Consider the following 18,148-nt stretch of genomic DNA (forward strand, 5'->3'; position numbering starts at 1 on the left):
TCCAAATTTGGTGATCTAGAATTGTTCTGATGAACTGAAGGTTGTCCTTTTATGGGTTTAGAAAATTATTTCAATTCTCGAGATAAATCAAGTATTAAAACAACAGTAAAATAATGCTGAAACATGTTAATGTATAATATATCTGTAAATAATGTAATGAATACAGCATGGCTATGAATACGACTTTTCAATGCAGGACTTTTACTTCTCTGGTAAAAGTATGTAGGTAGGCTACTATGGTATAGATACTTCTTACTTAAGGATATGGATAGGCTAACCTGACTCCGCCAGATGGATTTGCTCGGCATATCCAACTTTCCGTTGGGGAACTTTTGGAAAGGGGCGAAAATATGTCTCAAGATGCCAGACTGATCTGCGAGTGGAAAACTGGAGCTCGCGAGACCAGGACGGTCTCACGAGGCTATAGATAGGCCACCTCTCACCTCATCCTAAATTCAGTTTTATTTAGTGTAGAAGAAAAAAAATAGTTAAAATGAAAAGTTAGTTAATCTTTTGTAGGCTACTGATGATTCAACCGGGAGAATTTCATGTCGATACAACCTGTAGATTGTCTACGGGAATATGAATGGGCAATTGTGTAAAAAGCCAGTGTTGATGACAGTGCCCCCTGCGTTCTTCTCACTGTCCAATCAAATAGCTTTGAGTTTCTAGTTACTTGAGGAACTGTTGCTAAGGACCTCATAGGCTACTTCAACAAAGTTTTCGCCCTGGATGCTTCACAGTGGACACATAGCCTTATTAGGGGGGGGGGTTATCGTCTTCAGAGAGGTAACAGCTGATTTTAAATATTGTTTGTTTGTTTTAGGAGAAAAGTGCATGTGAAAGAATGCAGGTCCAGTCGGTGCCCCTCGGCTCTGTCACCATCGGACCGCAGTCTTGGCGCGATGAGACGGTCCGCTCGATCCGGCGGGCGGAGCGCCTGGTGCGGCAGACTTGGGCCGGGCGGTCCGGGACTTGCAGCCGGCCCCAGAGCTGCAGCGCCGCCGCCGGTTTCACCCCAAAGCGCACAGACAGCACAGCGGAAACAACCGAAGATAAGATCACAGGGGAGGAATGCGGAGAGAGTCGTGACTTAACCTGCAAAAATAAGATGTCGAGGCCCCAAACAGCAGGAGCGATGGTGAGAAAACACAGGCGTGCAGACAGATATGACATAGGCCTAGGCTATTTGCTGACTTTAGACTAAACCTGAAAACTGAGGACAGGGATCACTTTACTGATCTGACAATCACAAGGAAGAACATAGCCTAGTACAAGTAAAAATTTGCAGATTATTTTTCATCACACCGATTAATAAAACTGCACCAAAAACATGTCATACAAGTTTAAGATTATGATCTAAGTTTTTAACAATTTAGGATGAGGTGAGATGTCTTTTCAATGGAGAAGTATTCATATCATTTAGGCTACTTAAATAAAAGCAGCTTATTAAGGTCTACTTAAGTATCACAAGTAAAAGTAGTCATTATATGCCTAAAGAATGGCTCCATTCAGAGTGTTGAAGTATTTTGTACAATATATAACATTATTGGGTTATTTTTACGGATGCATTAACATGTAGGCAACACTTACCTGTAGTCATTGTTAGAGGTGGTTAATTTGAACTAGGCCAACTTACTGTTGGGCAGTGTAGTCCATAACTAATCATCATTTAGAGGCTGGTCATAGGTTTTGTAAACAAAATCTTAATTCTTAAAGTTCCAGAGTGGCTCCCAGAGGACATCTGTGGCCCCGTTCCCGCCTACCAGCTTGCGTGAGCAGTGTGCCGGGGCCAGCGTTGCCGTGGCCAGTGAGTACATGCGGAGGGTGCGGGAGGTGGAGGGCCAGCTGCGCAGGCAGGCCGGCAGGGTGACCCAGGAGGGTATCAAGCTGGAGAGGGAGAGGGGTCACCTGGAGAGGATGCTGCGCAGCCTCAGGACTGATCTGACTGTCAACAGGAGGAGCTCAGAGGGGAGGACCAGGAGGCCAGCCATTGCTGAGACGGTAAGTTACTCTCGTCTCTTTGCTCTTTTTTTCCCTACAGTCTGCTTTGTTCTTTGGGCCATAGTGTGATAAATACAGTCATATAACCAGACAATGCTGTTTTGTTTCATTCTGACCTCTGACCTGTGGAGAAGGAACCCCAAGATGAGTTTCTCTACAAAGCTCAGCAGTGGTGTTGTACTTGAGCCGAGGCTTAAATAGTCTGACATATGCACTTTAATTGTCGTTAATCATGCTTGGACTTTTGCCCTCAACCATTTCTAGATTTTGTCTTTTTTTATGTTTATCTAAGGACAGAAAAAACAATAAAATGTAGCCAATTATTTTGTTTATTTTCTGCGCAGGAAAGGTTTAGGGGATTTTACCTGCAGAAACATGCTCGTAATGGTTCTCAACCTGTAATAAAATGTTAAAATCCCACGCACCTCACACATTATTAATAAATGTATCTTACTCAAAGTACTGCTATTATAAAATCTTTTTTAAATCCCTCCAATAGTAATCCAACACCAGACGTGGCGTAAGTGATACACCAGATGGATTAATTCATGAAGTTTTGTATTGTGAACCTCATTTGTCAAAGAGAGGAGATGTGTTTGCTGACAGGTCTGCCCTGTTGCAGGAGAGAGATGGAGCTGATTACTTGTTGTTGTGTGAGAAAAGAGAGCTGGCCGAGTTGAAACAGGATCTGGAGGGAGCGCTGAGGAACACACTGACCCAGCTTCAGGTGATTTACAACGTTACTGTTCTGTCTTCGGTCATCAGTTGACTCATTTTCCTACCCCAACCCCCCCCCACACACACACACACACACACACACACACACACACACACACACACTCTTTTCCACTTCACCTTCCATGTGATTTACTGGCATGAGTGATGGAAGAAAAACAACACTGCCAAAGCCTTCATGTACCAATAACCACCACACTATTTCTAATTTTGAACAGAGATCAAATTATGAAAATGCAGGGTAAAATCACATAGCATTAGTTATAATGCATACTTGCCAAGAGCTATTATGACAATGTTATTAAGTCTTACGATAAAGCCCTCTTTATAAGAAAACTGTTCAACAAACTACAGAGAAAACATAAGTCGAACATTACTTTACAGGAACTTGGAATGAATTTTCTACCTGGTAGCCAAACCCTTCTTCAGTTCGAAATGTAGGTAAATTATTAGATGTCTATAGATTGAACAATCAGAATCTGACAATGATCTTTTCAGCATATGTGCTAGAGCGGAAGAGGTTACCTTGGGCTTTAGGGATATATTATGTGTCCTTTCTCAGCCCCCCTCCTTGTCTTCCAGGCCCTGGGTCAGAGCAGCAGGCATCTGCTGGACTGTGCCGGTGAGCGGGCTCGTGTCATGGAGCTGCTGCCTCACAGCGGCTCTGCTGGAGGACACGGCAGCGGTGCTCAGACCTTCAACAAAGCGGACCCCATCAGCCCCTTTACACCAGGTACACTCAGGACACAAAGTTAAACTGAATCAGTCCCTGCAGGCAAACATGCTGTTGCAGCAGGAAAAGCAGCTCTCAGGGAGAAATTACACAGAGCAACACAAAAGAAAGAGTGTAATTTTTATCCACATCCTATGTAGATGTTAAGTATATATATATATATACACACACACACACCCACCCACATGAATAGTATGAACATACTATTAGACTGTGGACTTTTATTTTCATTTAATTAAATTAATTGCTTATGTACCGAAAATGTATCACACTATCTCTCTCTTGAACATAGAATACATACTAACACATCCTCTCATCACTAACCTACAGTACCTTTAACATTGTACCTGCTTACACTTACAAAACAATCAGTTCAGGAGATGCAGTAAGGGTGATGTTAGGATGGTCTCTCTAAAAACTCTGTTCTGTGCAGAATGTAAGCAGGTTTTAGAGTCGTCCACTTTGACAGTCAATCAGTCACAGCTACTGAGGGAAAACATCAGACAGATGCTAAACAGTGCCATCACCAGGCAGAAAGATGTTCACCGCACCGTCAATGATGGCCTGGTGAAGAAAATTGCAGAAACAGTCAGTCTGCAGGTAGAACAAAATACAACAACATGCTAAACCTCTTTGAATGCAATACAGAAATACCCTGACATCATTTTGTTTTCAGAATAATAAAAAAACTTTTAATTCTGTCTTCTGTAGCAAAACCTGACTTTGATGTCTGCAGCCACCAGACAGGCCATGTTTCGCAAGCAGAGGGAAATTAACTGTATTCGTCACAGCCACGACAGAGTGCAGGTTAGTTAGTGTGTATGTTGAACAGGTTTAGTGAATATTTTGGAGATTCAGAGACAATGTTTACAAGATGATGTTTTACCTGTGTTATTCTGTTTACAGGGTCCAGAGTACAGAGGTGACATACTGTCCAGAGAGAAGCTCAACAGGCCTCTGGTGCAGGTTTACCACAGACACCCAGGGACACAGTTACCTGAGGCTGCTCATCTCATACAGGTGTTTACTGCTTCCAAAATATCTATCCATATATGTGCACACATAAATGATGGTGACAGAAATTTGGCTACCACCTTCTTTTTCATACTTCATCAAAGGGTTCTGAGTTGTAACTAATGGCTTTATTAATTCTTATTAGATCAATTATTAATGTTGTATACAATAGATCAGTAATAAACCATTGTATACACCAGAGTAACTTGTCTTTTCTATTGACCCTCCAATAGTTTGACAACTTATCCTCTGGTATAAAAAGCTGCTAAACATCCTGACCTAAATTCATCAATAAATAACCTATTAAAGCTATAGTGTGTAGTTTCTGTCTTCCCCATGAGGAATTCTAAGTTATGACAACACTGTCGGCGTGTCCGCATGATACAGCCATCTGTGATCGCGCACGCGCCCCCCCCTCCTCCACGCAGTTGCTAGTATGCAAGGAGGACACGGAGGATTCAAAAAACATGATGGACTCTTCAGAAGAGGTCATTATCTTCACCCGAGCTTCTGCGTCGGAAAGTCACCCAACGACACAATCTTCTGAACACAGCCATCCTGAGAAATACAGAGAGAGTTGTGTGGAGCTGATAGTCTTAATTCGCTTTGTAGCAACTCATTTGGCAATGGCTTGAATGTAACGGACGTTCATTAATATCAAAACGTTACGCACTAAAGCTTTAAAGCAGTATTAATTTTTTCTTTTGGCAACTATGTTCACCAGCTGGCTAACTGTGCTGTGTCCATTTGTTGTTGAGCAGGTAGTGTATAGTGAGTTTATCAGGTGCTAAAAACAGCTGCCTGCCTGAAAACATTGATGACAGCGTTGAACCAAAACAGTAAAGCTGTGGGCCAAAAGACCAAAACAATGAGCTTAAAGACACTAAAATACTTGATAGAGCTCAGGGAACTACAGATAAACAAATAAATAAGTAAACTTTCTGAGGAAAAAGGAAATGTTAGCTTGCACTCGCACCTCTGCAGACAACAATCTGCATGACTAATCTAAACCAAACCAAAACTGGCATTTGTCTCTCTATACTGCTACAACACATTATAAAAAACATTACAGTAGGGGCTGCAGTGACGAAAACATACACTAGGTTCATCCTATAAGTTCACACCATATATTTAAAAAAGCACTCAGTGGTTTAACACAAACCTCCCCTTTCGTCGCCTGCTGGGTGTCTCAAACAAACCAACTCAGGCTAAATGCATTTCCTGTATGTCTCTCAGGGCAGTGCAGTGCTGAGGCGATGTCTAATGTCCTCGGAGGGTGAGCTGGCTGGGCTGCAGCGCGCCTGTCTGCAGCTGCTGGACGACCAGCACGGCAAGAGAGTGGCAGCTCAGGTGGACGCAGCTGTCATCCGCATGAGGCGTCAGCAGGTCGACAAGCGAGCCATGCCTTCTGTCCTCCAGCAGGGGGCGTGCAGAAGCCAAATCCCCCTGTCTTGTATTCAATAGGGCTGCAGCAAACATGCAAGTAGAGAGAGAGAGATAACTAAGTGTGTTGTGAGAACTAGGGCCGTGTGCAAGATGTACTAGTTCAAGATTAGTAAAATGGGATAAGAGCAACAGTATATGGCCAAGAGTATATGGACACCCCTGTTCACATACTCTTGTGTAGTTTTGGGCTAGGCCCTTCAGTTTTCAAAATCCCCCATGCACAAGGTCAAGTCCATAAAAAAATGGCCCGCACAGACCTCTGAACTCCACCCCATCCAACACATTTGGAATGAGTTGGAATGCCGACTGTGATAGAGGCCTGTGTTGGACCTTTGTTTTGCTCTTGTGGCCGAATGGGCAAATCCCTGCAACCAGGTTCCAAAATCTAGTGGAAAGCCTTCCCAGAAGAGTGAAGGCTGTTATAGCAGTAGATAAATGCCCATGGTTTCAGAATGAAATCTGCAACCACCACATCTGGGTGTAATTCTCAGTGTCCACATACATTTGCCCAAATGGTGTATGTTCCTGCACTGAGCTGCACAAATGGAGTTGGACATGTTCTCTTAATTCCCTTTGTGCAGTAACATTTCAAACACTGAATTGTAATTGAAGATGAAGTGTTACAAGTTACAAAACAATGTGTGAGACTCTACTGTTGACAACGTTACACTTCCTGGTCAGAAAGAAGCATAACCAAATTCTGATGGTTTGTCCCAGGTAACTTAAGAAAGCTGCGGTAAAGTATTAAAAAAATCACTTTCAATGGCCTGTAGTTTCATTTGACTGATATATCTTTCTGATGCAGCAGACCCCAGCCAACTGTTATTTCAGTTAGAAGAAATATCGAGATTTTATTTGCCGTAAACATTTCATTGTGGTCTGATTCGGTGATCTTTACTGCAATAAAACATGATCATGATAGGAACAATGGCCTTTTATACAGCTGAAAATAGAAACAGAAAAAGAGTTTAGTAGTGTCTAATGTGATTATCTTATCTAACAAGATTATCAGATGTATCACTGAAAACCATTTATTTTCTCAATAAACTAAAGTATTAGTTTGTTTTAAGATTTAAACTGATAATGCCCATTTTTGTGAAACAAAGCCGCTTCAAAGACCTGTGAATTTAGCATTTTCCATAGTTAAAAACTGTGGCACTGTTCCTACATTCTGCTCAGATTTCTAGTCATGGGACTGCAGGTCACTTGACAGCACTTCTACCAAACTTAACGTCTTTCATTAAGAAATAAGACATGATTTAATAAAGCCCTGTTTTACCTTAGTACAGTACACTCCATGTCTTGTCATTCTGTAAAAAAAGTGGACATAAAATGATCCTTTAGAATAAAAGATCATCATAAGATAAAATGAAATCTTATAGGCTTTTTCCTCAACTAAAGGGTAGTGTCCTCACAAAGCCCTATTGACGGTCTTAAATCTGAATGGGGGCTATTCTCTGCCTGAGAGTGAGCCCGGGCGGCGCTGCAAAGTCATGGCTATCACCGGGAAGCTAACAGCCTAATTGAATCATAAGTATTGGGGTGTGGAGATGCTTGGAGTTAACGAACACAATATCAAGAGAAACCAGAAGAGATTTACGTTCAGATCTCTGCACCTGGGCCGACTGAGGAAGCAGAAAAAGCCTGGATAAAGCTGATTGGAAACTGACTCATAAAGACGGAGACTTCAACAGGTTTCTTGTGTTTAAAGATCAAGACAGCTGGTTTGTTCTAGAAAATAAGAAAGAGCCCGAGAGCTGAAGAATCAAGTTGCAAGTATATTTTCTCCCTGTAAGAAAGAAACGGTCAGTAATGTCGAAGCTGGTTTGCTCTCTGCTTCTCCTTTGTTTACTTCCAGCTGTGGGTAAGTGACCAACACACAAGTGTCTGTGTTTATGTGTTTGCTTGTGCGTATGAATGCACAAAACATGCATGCTATTGCCAAAAATAAATACTTTACGATTATATACTTTACTTTGATTAATCTGTGAATTATTTTCCAGATTAACAGTGTGTTCTATAAAACGTTTGGAAAAAAAAAAAAAAAAAACAAGTGAAAATTGCACATTACAGTTTCCCATAGCCAAAGGCGACATCTTCAAATGTCTTGTTTTTTTCCGACTAACAGACAGACACCCATAGACATTGAACTCACTATAATATAAGACAAGGAAAACCAGCAAATCTTCACATTTGAGAAGCTGAATCTAGCAAATGTTTGGTATTTTGGTTTAGCAGCAAGAAGGTTCCGGGTCAGAATCCCGGTCGTTCCGGGCCTTTCTGTGTGGAGTTTGCATGTTCTCCCCAGGTCTGCGTGCGTTTCCTCCGGGTGCTCCGCTTTCCCCTACAACAACAAAAACATGTACATTAGATTAGGTTCTCCAGTCAGTGCCCTTGATCAAGGCACAGGCTCAGATCTGGAGTTGGTCCCCGGGCGCTGTAAGTGGCTGCCCACCAGGCTTGTCGACAATTCAGAATTGAATTGAGAATGACTCCTAAATTCCTATTCAATTCTTGAATTGGAATTTAAAGTGATGTCAACAACAGGATCTAGAATTACAATTCAAATTTGAATTAAAGGAAGCAGAATTGCAATTCAATAAATATTCAAATAAATTCATATACATAATTTAAGTGAAGTGTTTAACAATGAAGCTTTACAATATGTCAGATATGATTGCATTACATATTCTATAAATATTAGTTTGAACTACAGATTACATTAACAGGAAATGTTTCCCCCAGCAATGAATGTTAAAAGCTCTAGTCACAGAACAAATCATTTAAAAAAAAAAAAAAGGTTTGATTTATTATATATAATGCTTTACTTTAACCAAGTATTTAAAATGGTTGCCAAACAATTTAAGGTGGACATTTCTTTGAAAGCTTCTTTTCTACACAAGTTGATGGTCAACACTGGACTTTTTAAGTTTCAGAAGTTACCTTACAACTTCAGATTACAAACGTTTATAGATTTGACACCTGTAATAACAGCGTGATCTATATTTTGGAACAAAATGTATGCAGGGTTGAGGAGTGACTAGTTAGGCCTACGTGTAATGAAATTATGTTATTAAATTACAAAATGTATGTAATTGTATTTAGTTGTATTACTGAGGTCAAATGTGTAATTCAGTTAGTTACTAATCAAATTAAAAGGCAATTGCTTTGCACTGATAAAGTAATCCAAATAAAGTAATCCAAACCACATTTATAATGGGTAACAGTAACAGTAAGCAATTACATTTCCAAAGGAACCTTCCTAACACTGAATGTATGTGAGATTCAACACATTCTTTCTGTTGTGCGACTTCCTGTGGGGCGGAGTCAATTCAATTCAAATTCCAATTCATGAATTGAAAGGAGGCCAATTCTGAAATTCTGCATTTTGCACAAGCCTGCTAAAGTGCAGAGAATGTATTTCGCTACATGTATGTGACAATAAAGTACCTTTACCTACCTTTAAAACATTATGCAAGCAATTGATTATTTGAAATTATCAAAATAGTTTAAGCCAATTAATCAACTGTTTCAGCTTAAGCTTATATACATTTTATATCAACAATAATGCTTCTGTTACATACATTTCATTATATACAGTATATATCAATTTATTTATTTCCATAATAATTATCCAATCACAGCAGCAATTTTTTAGCTCATTTTTGAGTTAACAAAATGTGTATTAGGATTAAATTCAAAGCAATGGATGGTACAGTTTCTGTCCTTTTCATCATGTTTTGGAACATAATCATGATATCACTCCAGCTCCTCTGCACAACTAAATGCTCTTCAGATGTTTTGGGGTTTTAACGAACATGTCTGTCCTTCCAGTTCCCCTCTTTTGTTACACCTGTGTGTTCCCCACCATCTCACCTCTGGACTGCATCAGATTCCCTCTCAAGTGTCCACCCGGGCAGGTCTGTCTGTCCAGCAGAGCTGTGGGCAAGAAAGGTGAGAAGAGGGTGCCTCAAGCCACTGAACAAAATGTAAATGAATCAAAACTGAGAAAAAGAACTGAAAAAGGCAGCACGGAGGGAGATGTGTCAGCGTGGTTTATTATGAGTGTGTGTCCGTGAGTCTCTCCCAAACTGATGTGTCTAATGAACTCATGATTTTTATTTATTTATTTATTTTTAGGAGACTTCCGTGTGGTGTTGTATGAGAAGAGCTGCATCCTGCCCTCCCTGTGTGGGATCACGGGTGAAAAACACACCATGGGACTCAACTTCACCTTCACCAATGAATGCTGCAACACACACCTGTGCAATGGCGCTGCGACACCTGCTACCCCCTACTGGACTGGCCCAATAGTCACGCTTCTTATTTCATACTCCGTTTGGTGAACAGTTCATTTTAAAGTAATGTGGTAGAGAACTTATGAAGCAGATATGCCTTTTCTGCCCTTTAATGAAATGACATTGTACTCAACATCCTTTTAGTAACTGTGCACTAATCTGTGCTAAACTGAGGTTTATTTACCCATGTCTGTGAGATGGAAAAATAATATGTTTCCCTAATTATTGCTAACATCTTAAGACATGCCTTTCAGGTTGCAGAGCTGTTTTTGGAGTGGATAGTGAGGATGTAACATGTCTGGCTTATGTTCTCATTATTTAGTATTAATATACAAACCGATCAAATAAATTACATCTGTTCACTTATCAGTAAAGTTTGTCTCATAGGGCTTCAAAATGTGTATGTTTATACACACTGTGTCGTATTTACCCTCTGTCCTTACCTTCACCAAAAACGGAAACAGCTCCACCTAAAGAGGTGCACATACAGAATAGACAGTGGAAGTCGTAGCAGAATTCAGTGTAAGGAAACAGAATTACAGCAACATTTCAGCAATTTTAACAAAAATGTTCAAATCAAAGTTTGGTGGATAATGTACTGTATATCACTGAGAACCTCTACATGGCTGTGAAAGCTTTGCTTGGAGTGATAGGCCCTCCACATCCAACCTGGCCTGGCCTATAAAAGGATATACATAACAAGTACAAGCGAAGGAGGGGAAAATATTTGAGAAATATTGTTAACTATAAATCTTGAATTAATTGTGCACCCACTGTATAGGAACAGCAGACCTTATATTGCAGATAACTTTTACTTTACTTTTCGAGATTACATTTTTCTTATGACGCAGGTTGCGTACACTACAAAATGTTGTAACATGATGCTGTTTATTATTAGTAATTTTATTTGTGTGTTGACAGATTTGTATGAGAAATATTAATGAAGGTAAATACGGTGCAAAATGTGAGTGCTTGTAGAATACGATGTGAGAACTTACAGAACAAAAACTCTGAACTTCTATGTAAAAATTTGCACTTGTAAAAAATATTCACACACACACGTGATCTGATTTTGAAGTCACTAAAAGAAAGAAGAAAACACTTGAAAGCTTGTAAAAAAATAAATAAAAAAAATCAGAACTTGTAAGTTGAAATTTGCACTCGTAGAAAATGTTCACACACCTGCTGTATTCTCAATGTGAAGTCACTGAAAAAATATTCACAAATGTGTAGATTGATATTAACATGAACACAATGTGAACTGCAAACTTGTAATGCAACATTTACTCATATACTTTTTTTTATCACAACCACAATTCAGTGATTACAACCTCTTGAATCTGTCATTTGATCAGATAAAATCACGTTTTGCATATTTGTTTTGTATTGTTATGTTTAAGTAAAAAATAAACCAGATAAAATGAACATGTGTAACTACAAACTTTTTAAAGTAGGCTAAGCATATTTTTTGTACATCCGGGCGGAAGTTACCTAATCAGATTTAAGACAATTCATTTTTTATATTAAATATTTTTAATAATATTTATATCATTTACCTTCTTTTTTTTAATAATTTTTTTTTCACAGCTGGTATTTTGAACACAGGTGTTACTAATAACATTAATGATATGCGTTCCGTTTGAATGTCCCGTTGAGCTCACCGGAAATTGGCTCCCTAATTCCACTTATGCTTTTCTTGACATGAAATGGGTAAAACTATAGACTTAATATACAGTCTACGGGTAAAACCGGGTATATACTATGACATAAAAATCAACCAACTTGTTATTTCACTTATAACACTAATTGAGATAGGTAAATGTGACTAGAAACAGGACGCGCAACTTCTGCCATCAAGTTTTTTTTAAACAACGAGCGAGTGGCGCCATTTTGTTTCCGTTTGGCTTTCTCTTCCACCATCAGGTGCTATTGATTTGGATCATCATCAGTGAAATACTTTTAAGTTAAGGTTGATTTTCTAAACTTTAAAACAAAACATGAAACATCTGATTAAGATGTACCTGTCACTATTGTTTATGCTGCCGCTGTTGTCCTTCACTGATGGAGGAACACTACAAATGTTTGAGGCTTTAAATCCAACGACCCAGGTGAGGAGAAATGGTTCCCGGAGAAAAACACCGACTCTGCCGCCGCCATACCTGCACCTCCCCGTGTTTGTGGACTCCAGGCTGCCGCTGGTGGACAAGGAGCATTTCTCTCCATCCAAAGGCAGCGGACTGGAGCCTTTACCCGAGCCCGTCCGGAAGATCCTGTTCCCGGTTTGGCCTAGCACCAGTCCGCCCAGCGTTTCGAGTGTTTCCGTGAGGACTTTGTGCAAGTTTAACAAGATGCTCGTGCAGGTGCAGAGGAGCATTATGGGCGCCGGTGAACCAGTCTCTCAACTCAAACTGGGGACATGCCAAGCCAGTAAAGTCACGAGGGATTACCTTTATTTTGAATATGACATTGGCATGTGTGGAACCAGACGCACGGTGAGATTTAACAATGGGCCTAAAGTTTGATATTTACCGTTTTCGCCATGCTGTGGCTCTGGTTGCAATCTCGATCTGTTGGTCGGTCCACCACTTTGGTCCAAACTAAAATATCTCAACATTTATTTGATGGATTGGCACCAAATTTGGTACAGCCATTTATGATTTCCAGTGGCTGAATCCTACTGACTATGGTGATCCCTTGACTTTTTTCTCTAGCGCCACCAGCAGGTCAAGTAAGTTTTCACTTATCCTAAACATCAAAAATCTATTGGCATCTCATTTTTTACATTCAGGGGATGAATCCTGATTTTGATTATGACTTTTCCTTCTATTGCTTTCACGAGGCAGATTTATTTTTTTTTTTATTTATTTTGTATGAAATCTTTCAACTAGCTGCAATGACTAGTCCAATGCGTTGTCAGAAAATTAATCAGCATTTTGACAGTCAGATACTCAAAGTCAATCAAAATGGGCACGAATACATTTTTTTTATTTGCTGCTTTTCTTGGGCTACAATCCATTGAATATTATTGTCACGCAAAACAACACACACAGATGATGTCACCTCGGGTTCCAGGATCTTTTGTCATTTTTCACTTTTTTATAATGTTTTAGCTAGACCAACAGTTAAGCATCAAGAAAATAGACAAGAGTGTAATTAAGACAATAATTGTTAGATGCAGTCCTAGTCTTAACAATTGGATTGTCATGGGTTTTGACACAGATTCATTTCCCCTGAGGATGAATTGTAATGACTTTAGTAAATCCTTACATTTTCACTTAGCGACGTTATCAGGCCAACATTTTATTTTGACCAATAGCATAACTTAATACCCCCAAATATAGTGACAGCCCCGTTAGCCTCAGCTGTACTTATCCAATTAGCAAATGTCAGAATGCTATCACTCTAAACTTGATGATGAACATGGTAAACACATACTGTACACATGCTAAACATCTGCATGTCAGCATTGTCATTGCCAGTTTGTTAGCAAGCTCAAAACACCGCTGTGCCTATGTACGGCCTTACAGAGCCACTAGCTGTAGACTTGGTTTTAAAGAAAGATTGATAGTTTAGATGATTTGTTTCCTTGCAGATAATTAATAACCAGCTGGCCTATTCAAACACACTACACTATGACCCACCAAGGCTCCAAGGACCAATCAGGCGAGCTGTGCCTTTCACCCTGCGTGTTGCATGTTCTTACAACAGGTAAGACTGGATCCAGATCAGAAAGCATTCTGCACCAAGTTCTTTCAATGCACAATGTCTTTAACTGTTTAGGTACCAATACTCCTACAAAATTGGCTACGCACCAAAGATGCAGATGCGCAAGATCTTCTCACCAATGAAGAACAGAGCTAAATTCACTCTGACTCCACGAAATGGTAAGACCTATAAAACCTATCTTACTAACAGATTTCTATGGGCTCTCAAAGGTCTTGAAAAGCATTGGAGTTAGATTGAAGAATGCATTTAGAACTTTTGGAACATGGATTGTTGGCCTTAGCCCTTTATGGCCGCAACCAGTAAAACCCAAGCCTCTCAGCCTTTGAATTCAGTCAAACACACCCATTATTTACAGTAATGTCACTTAGTTCTTGTATTTGAATTTAGGAAACCTGGATTTCTTGTAACTGCATGATGATGAATGTGGACGCTACTGCTGTTCTTGTTGCCTGACTGCTTCCTTCTGTCTTTCAGCTCAGTGGGAAAGGCTTTCTCCATCAGATCAGTACATGCTCGGGAAGCCCGTGTACTTTGAGGCCAATGCTCTGTCCGTGTCCCAAGACGAAAGATTGTACGTTCACTTGTGTTACGTGACTCCTGAGAAGTCCCCCACCTCCACGCCTCAGTTTGCAGTCGTGAAAAATTTTGGGTAATAATCACCTCACTAGGGACCGTTTTTTGGCAGATTATTTGTATCGGCTTTTTATCTGCCTGATAACCGATAAAGTTAATTAACTATAAAGTGCGCTACTTTGGCTCCGCTACACTTTTGTGTTGGTCCATCTGCCTCGGTTTCACTCACCACTGAGGGCCAGATGTACTAATGCTTTTGCGCCAACTTCATGCGTGTGTGCGTGTAAAAGCATGGCGAGGTATGTACAAACGGGCCGCACTGAGGTAAAAGCGCAGACTGCCTGTCGCGGGAACAGAAAATGGCAAATTGCGCTTTTCCGTGTCATGCATATGCATTCACGGGAGGGTGAAGGGGAAAGTGGGAGTTTCCCATAAAAAGATGGGAGGGGAAGTGTGAAGTGCGCCTAACTATGTATTCCGCAGAATGTACAAAAACCGCCCGTGACAGCGCGCCTCTATTTTGCAGTGAAAATTCTCCGCCTCTTAAAAGCAGGTGTGAACCAGCCGGAAGCGGGTTTCCTCGCATATGCCTCCTGGTGAAATGGCAGCAGTAATCCGAGCAAGACGAAGACATAGGCCAAGGATCACACTTTTTCCAGTTGAGTGAACAGCGTTGCAGATTAAGCAGCCATGCAATATTACAGTTACTGGAAGAAATCAAAGATGACATTGAATCTCCGACTCAGCATTCACATTCCATTCCAGCAGTTGTTAAACTCCTCGCTACATTACAAATATTGGCATCAGGATCATTTCAAAGAGTCGTAGCATCAGCAGTGGGAATATCGCAGTCTGCACTCAGCCGTATCATAGCACATGTACTTAACGCTTTGCTACAGCATAGTGGGCAGAGAAAGGCGCTGATTACCCGATGAACTGCAGGTTTGGTAAACACGGCGTAAGCTGAAGTATCACAGCATGCGCTTTCTGGACATGGCGCTGATAACGCTACATTTGCAAATGTACGTACATCTGGCCCTGAGTCTGACTTAATGTCCCGCCCACAACACTATCTGTCTTTTACTGTGTATTATGTGTTAAGTTTCTAATTTATTAAATAATTGCTTAAAGCATTTAAACAAAGTTTTGTGTTGGACTTTGTAATATTCCAAAATCTTAATTTTGCCTTAAAGATTTTCCTTTTCACGCTATATGCATATCGGTCCAAATATCAGTTATCGGTTTCATTAACTACTAATAATCATCAGTATCGATATTGGCCTTGCAAAACCAGTATTGGTCGATCCCTACACCTCACTCTCACACAAACTGAAGACCGTGAGATTTATTGTCACTCAGATTTTATTTAAAAAAAATACGTATATGTTTTTAAAAAAATTGCATATGTAGGTTAATGGTCAGGTTTTATCTCCTCTGATAAAGGTGTATGGTTGAAAGCAAGTACAGTCGCTCCAGATTCATCCCATACAAAAACAATGCTGTGAGATTCTCTGTGGATGCCTTTTTGTTCGCGGGAATGATGGCGCAGGTGTGTAATGTTTTCAGTTACTATCGGCGCAAAATTAGTTTTAATTTCTTTGCTACAAATTGTCTGGTTTTGGTTTGAATACCGTGCTAAAAGACTAAAACATTTTAACTGATGGCAAATCTTGTGATCTGATCTCCTATAGCAGCTCTACATGCACTGCTCCATGTCTGTTGGCAGTTCTGTCCCCACACCTATAGCTAAGTCCTGCAACTATGACACAAAAACAAGAAGGTTAGTTTTTTTTTTTTAAGAAAATAATTAACAAATACAAAGTTCAAACTTGCTTTACAATTGACACGCAAGGGTTTATAACTGTTTTTCTCAGATGGGTTGAGCTGTATGGACCAGACTCGGTGTGCACCTGCTGCAACTCCAACTGTAGCTCTGCTGCATCCAAAGGTGAGTCATTGCTTCCCTCATTTTCCATAATAAAACATGTCTTATCACGATTAAAGGATACAGCTGCAGAAATGATATACTCAACAAATGATAAGATTAAAAACCAACAATGATTTGATCTAGGGCTGGGCAATATATTGACATTATATTGATATTGTGATATGAGACTAGATATCGTCTTAGATTTTGGAAATCGTTATATCGTAAATGGCTTTTTCCCTGGCTTTAAAGGCTGCATTACAGTAAAGTGATGTCATTTTCTGTGTTACCAGACTGTTCCAGCTCTTCTATTATTTTTTTAACTTTTAGCCACTTAGTCATTAAGTGGGTAAAAGTAATGTAGATAACATTACTGAAGATTATTTATCTTAAATCTCATTGTGAAGATATTTTGTTAAAGAACCAATTGTCAACCCTAGAATATCGCCGCAATATTGACATCAAGGTATTAGGACAAGACATGTTCCTTCATTACCATGAACACAGGCACCATGGTTTATTTTGAGTCAGTCCTACGTGTCTCTAATTATGCTGTATTTTTTCTTGTTTATGTAAAGTACCGTGTAACTTTTTTTAGAATTTTTTTTTTTAAACATTATACAAATACAAAATGTTTACTATCAAGAGTGTAAATATAACTGTGCCATTACAGGAAGTTGCATCTTTTTATTTTATTTTCAATAGTTATTTCTGCTGTAATTTTGGAACATATTGTATATCAAATATTCAACATTTTTCAGTGACCAAAATAATCAGCAGCAGGCCGTGGACAATACAGCCTAAAGTGAATCTCACTTCAGCCCCGAAGAGGAGGACAGCAGCAGCAACAGCAGCAGCAACAGCAGCAACAGCAGCAGCAACAGCAGCAACAGCAGCAGCAACAGCAGCAACAGCAGCACAACCAGAGACGACTAGGGAGGTGACTGAATGGCGGGCGAGTTCACAGCCTGAAGTGATAGCAGTGACTCTGATGAGTAAGCTGGAGAACACGGGGAAGGAGTTGAAGTGGCTATCTGGAGGTGAAGGAGTGACATGGGTTGAGATGGACGATGAGGAGAAGCAGGTGAAGGGCTCTGCTGTTGTGGAGGTGAAGAAGGAGGTGGTCGCACAACCTCGCACAATATTTGAAGACATCTTTGAATTTGACAAATAAAGCTGACGTTTGTACAGTGATAAGTTTCAGTCAGGGTGGCTCATTACACGACTCCTAACGAACTCATGATCTAGTGGTCAATGTAAATATTTTTTAATGTAATCAATGTCTGTATTACACATTTGAGACCGTGGTTATTGGGACTAACTGTGGAACTAGAAACTGACCTTTATATCAATCCTCTCTTTAAAAGAGTTTAATATTTTGGTGAAATAAGCTTATTAACTTGGACAGAGTCAGCTGTTTTCAGGTGTGCTAAGCTAACCCGCTGCTGGCTCAATCTTAATATTGACAAATATGACAGTGGTATCAATCTTCTCATCTAACTCTCGGCAGGAAAGCGAAAAAAGCGCATAAAAAGTGCAAACTTGAAAAGTATTTTGTCAGTTAGTTAAAAGACACAACAAACTCAAAGGCAATATCCCATACATAATTTGTAAATGATAAAACTCTCAGGAGCCAATTTTCAGATGCAAGTATTTATTAGCTTTACATCATGAGTAAATGTTATATTGCTA

The 18,148-nt window shown here is 39.9% G+C and overlaps 3 protein-coding genes and 1 long non-coding RNA gene across 4 annotated transcripts; 3 read left to right on the top strand and 1 right to left on the bottom strand.

Annotated features, from left to right (window-relative positions):
* The first annotated feature begins 640 nt into the window (after positions 1-640).
* tektl1 (tektin like 1) lies at positions 641-7,215 on the top strand. The gene is made up of 8 exons (XM_078252297.1): positions 641-1,141; positions 1,720-2,004; positions 2,627-2,731; positions 3,322-3,472; positions 3,906-4,072; positions 4,184-4,279; positions 4,379-4,492; positions 5,723-7,215. Exons 1-8 carry the CDS (start codon positions 848-850, stop codon positions 5,948-5,950), a joined length of 1,440 nt encoding a protein of 479 aa, XP_078108423.1. The 5' UTR covers positions 641-847; the 3' UTR covers positions 5,951-7,215.
* A 482-nt stretch (positions 7,216-7,697) lies between these two features.
* On the bottom strand, positions 7,698-9,876 carry LOC144519283 (uncharacterized). Its single transcript, XR_013502098.1, has 2 exons — positions 9,809-9,876; positions 7,698-8,276 (listed from the first exon to the last, which is right to left on the bottom strand). It is a non-coding gene; the product is annotated as an uncharacterized LOC144519283 (long non-coding RNA).
* LOC144519282 (uncharacterized) lies at positions 7,740-11,648 on the top strand. The gene is made up of 3 exons (XM_078252298.1): positions 7,740-7,796; positions 9,767-9,886; positions 10,073-11,648. The coding sequence occupies exons 1-3, from the start codon at positions 7,745-7,747 to the stop codon at positions 10,276-10,278; spliced, it is 378 nt and encodes a 125-aa protein (XP_078108424.1). The 5' UTR covers positions 7,740-7,744; the 3' UTR covers positions 10,279-11,648.
* A 594-nt stretch (positions 11,649-12,242) lies between these two features.
* Positions 12,243-17,702, top strand: zp3d.2 (zona pellucida glycoprotein 3d tandem duplicate 2). Its single transcript, XM_078252303.1, has 8 exons — positions 12,243-12,722; positions 13,823-13,938; positions 14,011-14,114; positions 14,431-14,605; positions 15,973-16,078; positions 16,221-16,309; positions 16,404-16,477; positions 17,218-17,702. The coding sequence occupies exons 1-8, from the start codon at positions 12,246-12,248 to the stop codon at positions 17,628-17,630; spliced, it is 1,554 nt and encodes a 517-aa protein (XP_078108429.1). The 5' UTR covers positions 12,243-12,245; the 3' UTR covers positions 17,631-17,702.
* Positions 17,703-18,148: the final 446 nt, after the last annotated feature.

This window comes from Sander vitreus, chromosome 6 (genome assembly GCF_031162955.1).
Source record: "Sander vitreus isolate 19-12246 chromosome 6, sanVit1, whole genome shotgun sequence".
NCBI lineage: Eukaryota > Metazoa > Chordata > Actinopteri > Perciformes > Percidae > Sander > Sander vitreus.

What these genes read in the sequence shown, in the direction of transcription:
- tektl1 (XM_078252297.1), top strand. Translation starts at nt 848, where the DNA reads ATGCAGGTCCAGTCGGTGCCCCTCGGCTCTGTCACCATCGGACCGCAG. An exon ending in GGCCAGCCATTGCTGAGACG is followed by an intron (nt 2,005 to 2,626) that starts GTAAGTTACTCT and finishes GCCCTGTTGCAG; the next exon opens with GAGAGAGATGGAGCTGATTA. An exon ending in ACACACTGACCCAGCTTCAG is followed by an intron (nt 2,732 to 3,321) that starts GTGATTTACAAC and finishes CTTGTCTTCCAG; the next exon opens with GCCCTGGGTCAGAGCAGCAG.
- LOC144519282 (XM_078252298.1), top strand. Translation starts at nt 7,745, where the DNA reads ATGTCGAAGCTGGTTTGCTCTCTGCTTCTCCTTTGTTTACTTCCAGCT. An exon ending in TTGTTTACTTCCAGCTGTGG is followed by an intron (nt 7,797 to 9,766) that starts GTAAGTGACCAA and finishes CTGTCCTTCCAG; the next exon opens with TTCCCCTCTTTTGTTACACC. An exon ending in CAGAGCTGTGGGCAAGAAAG is followed by an intron (nt 9,887 to 10,072) that starts GTGAGAAGAGGG and finishes ATTTATTTTTAG; the next exon opens with GAGACTTCCGTGTGGTGTTG.
- zp3d.2 (XM_078252303.1), top strand. Translation starts at nt 12,246, where the DNA reads ATGTACCTGTCACTATTGTTTATGCTGCCGCTGTTGTCCTTCACTGAT. An exon ending in GTTGCATGTTCTTACAACAG is followed by an intron (nt 13,939 to 14,010) that starts GTAAGACTGGAT and finishes TTAACTGTTTAG; the next exon opens with GTACCAATACTCCTACAAAA. An exon ending in TCGCGGGAATGATGGCGCAG is followed by an intron (nt 16,079 to 16,220) that starts GTGTGTAATGTT and finishes GATCTCCTATAG; the next exon opens with CAGCTCTACATGCACTGCTC.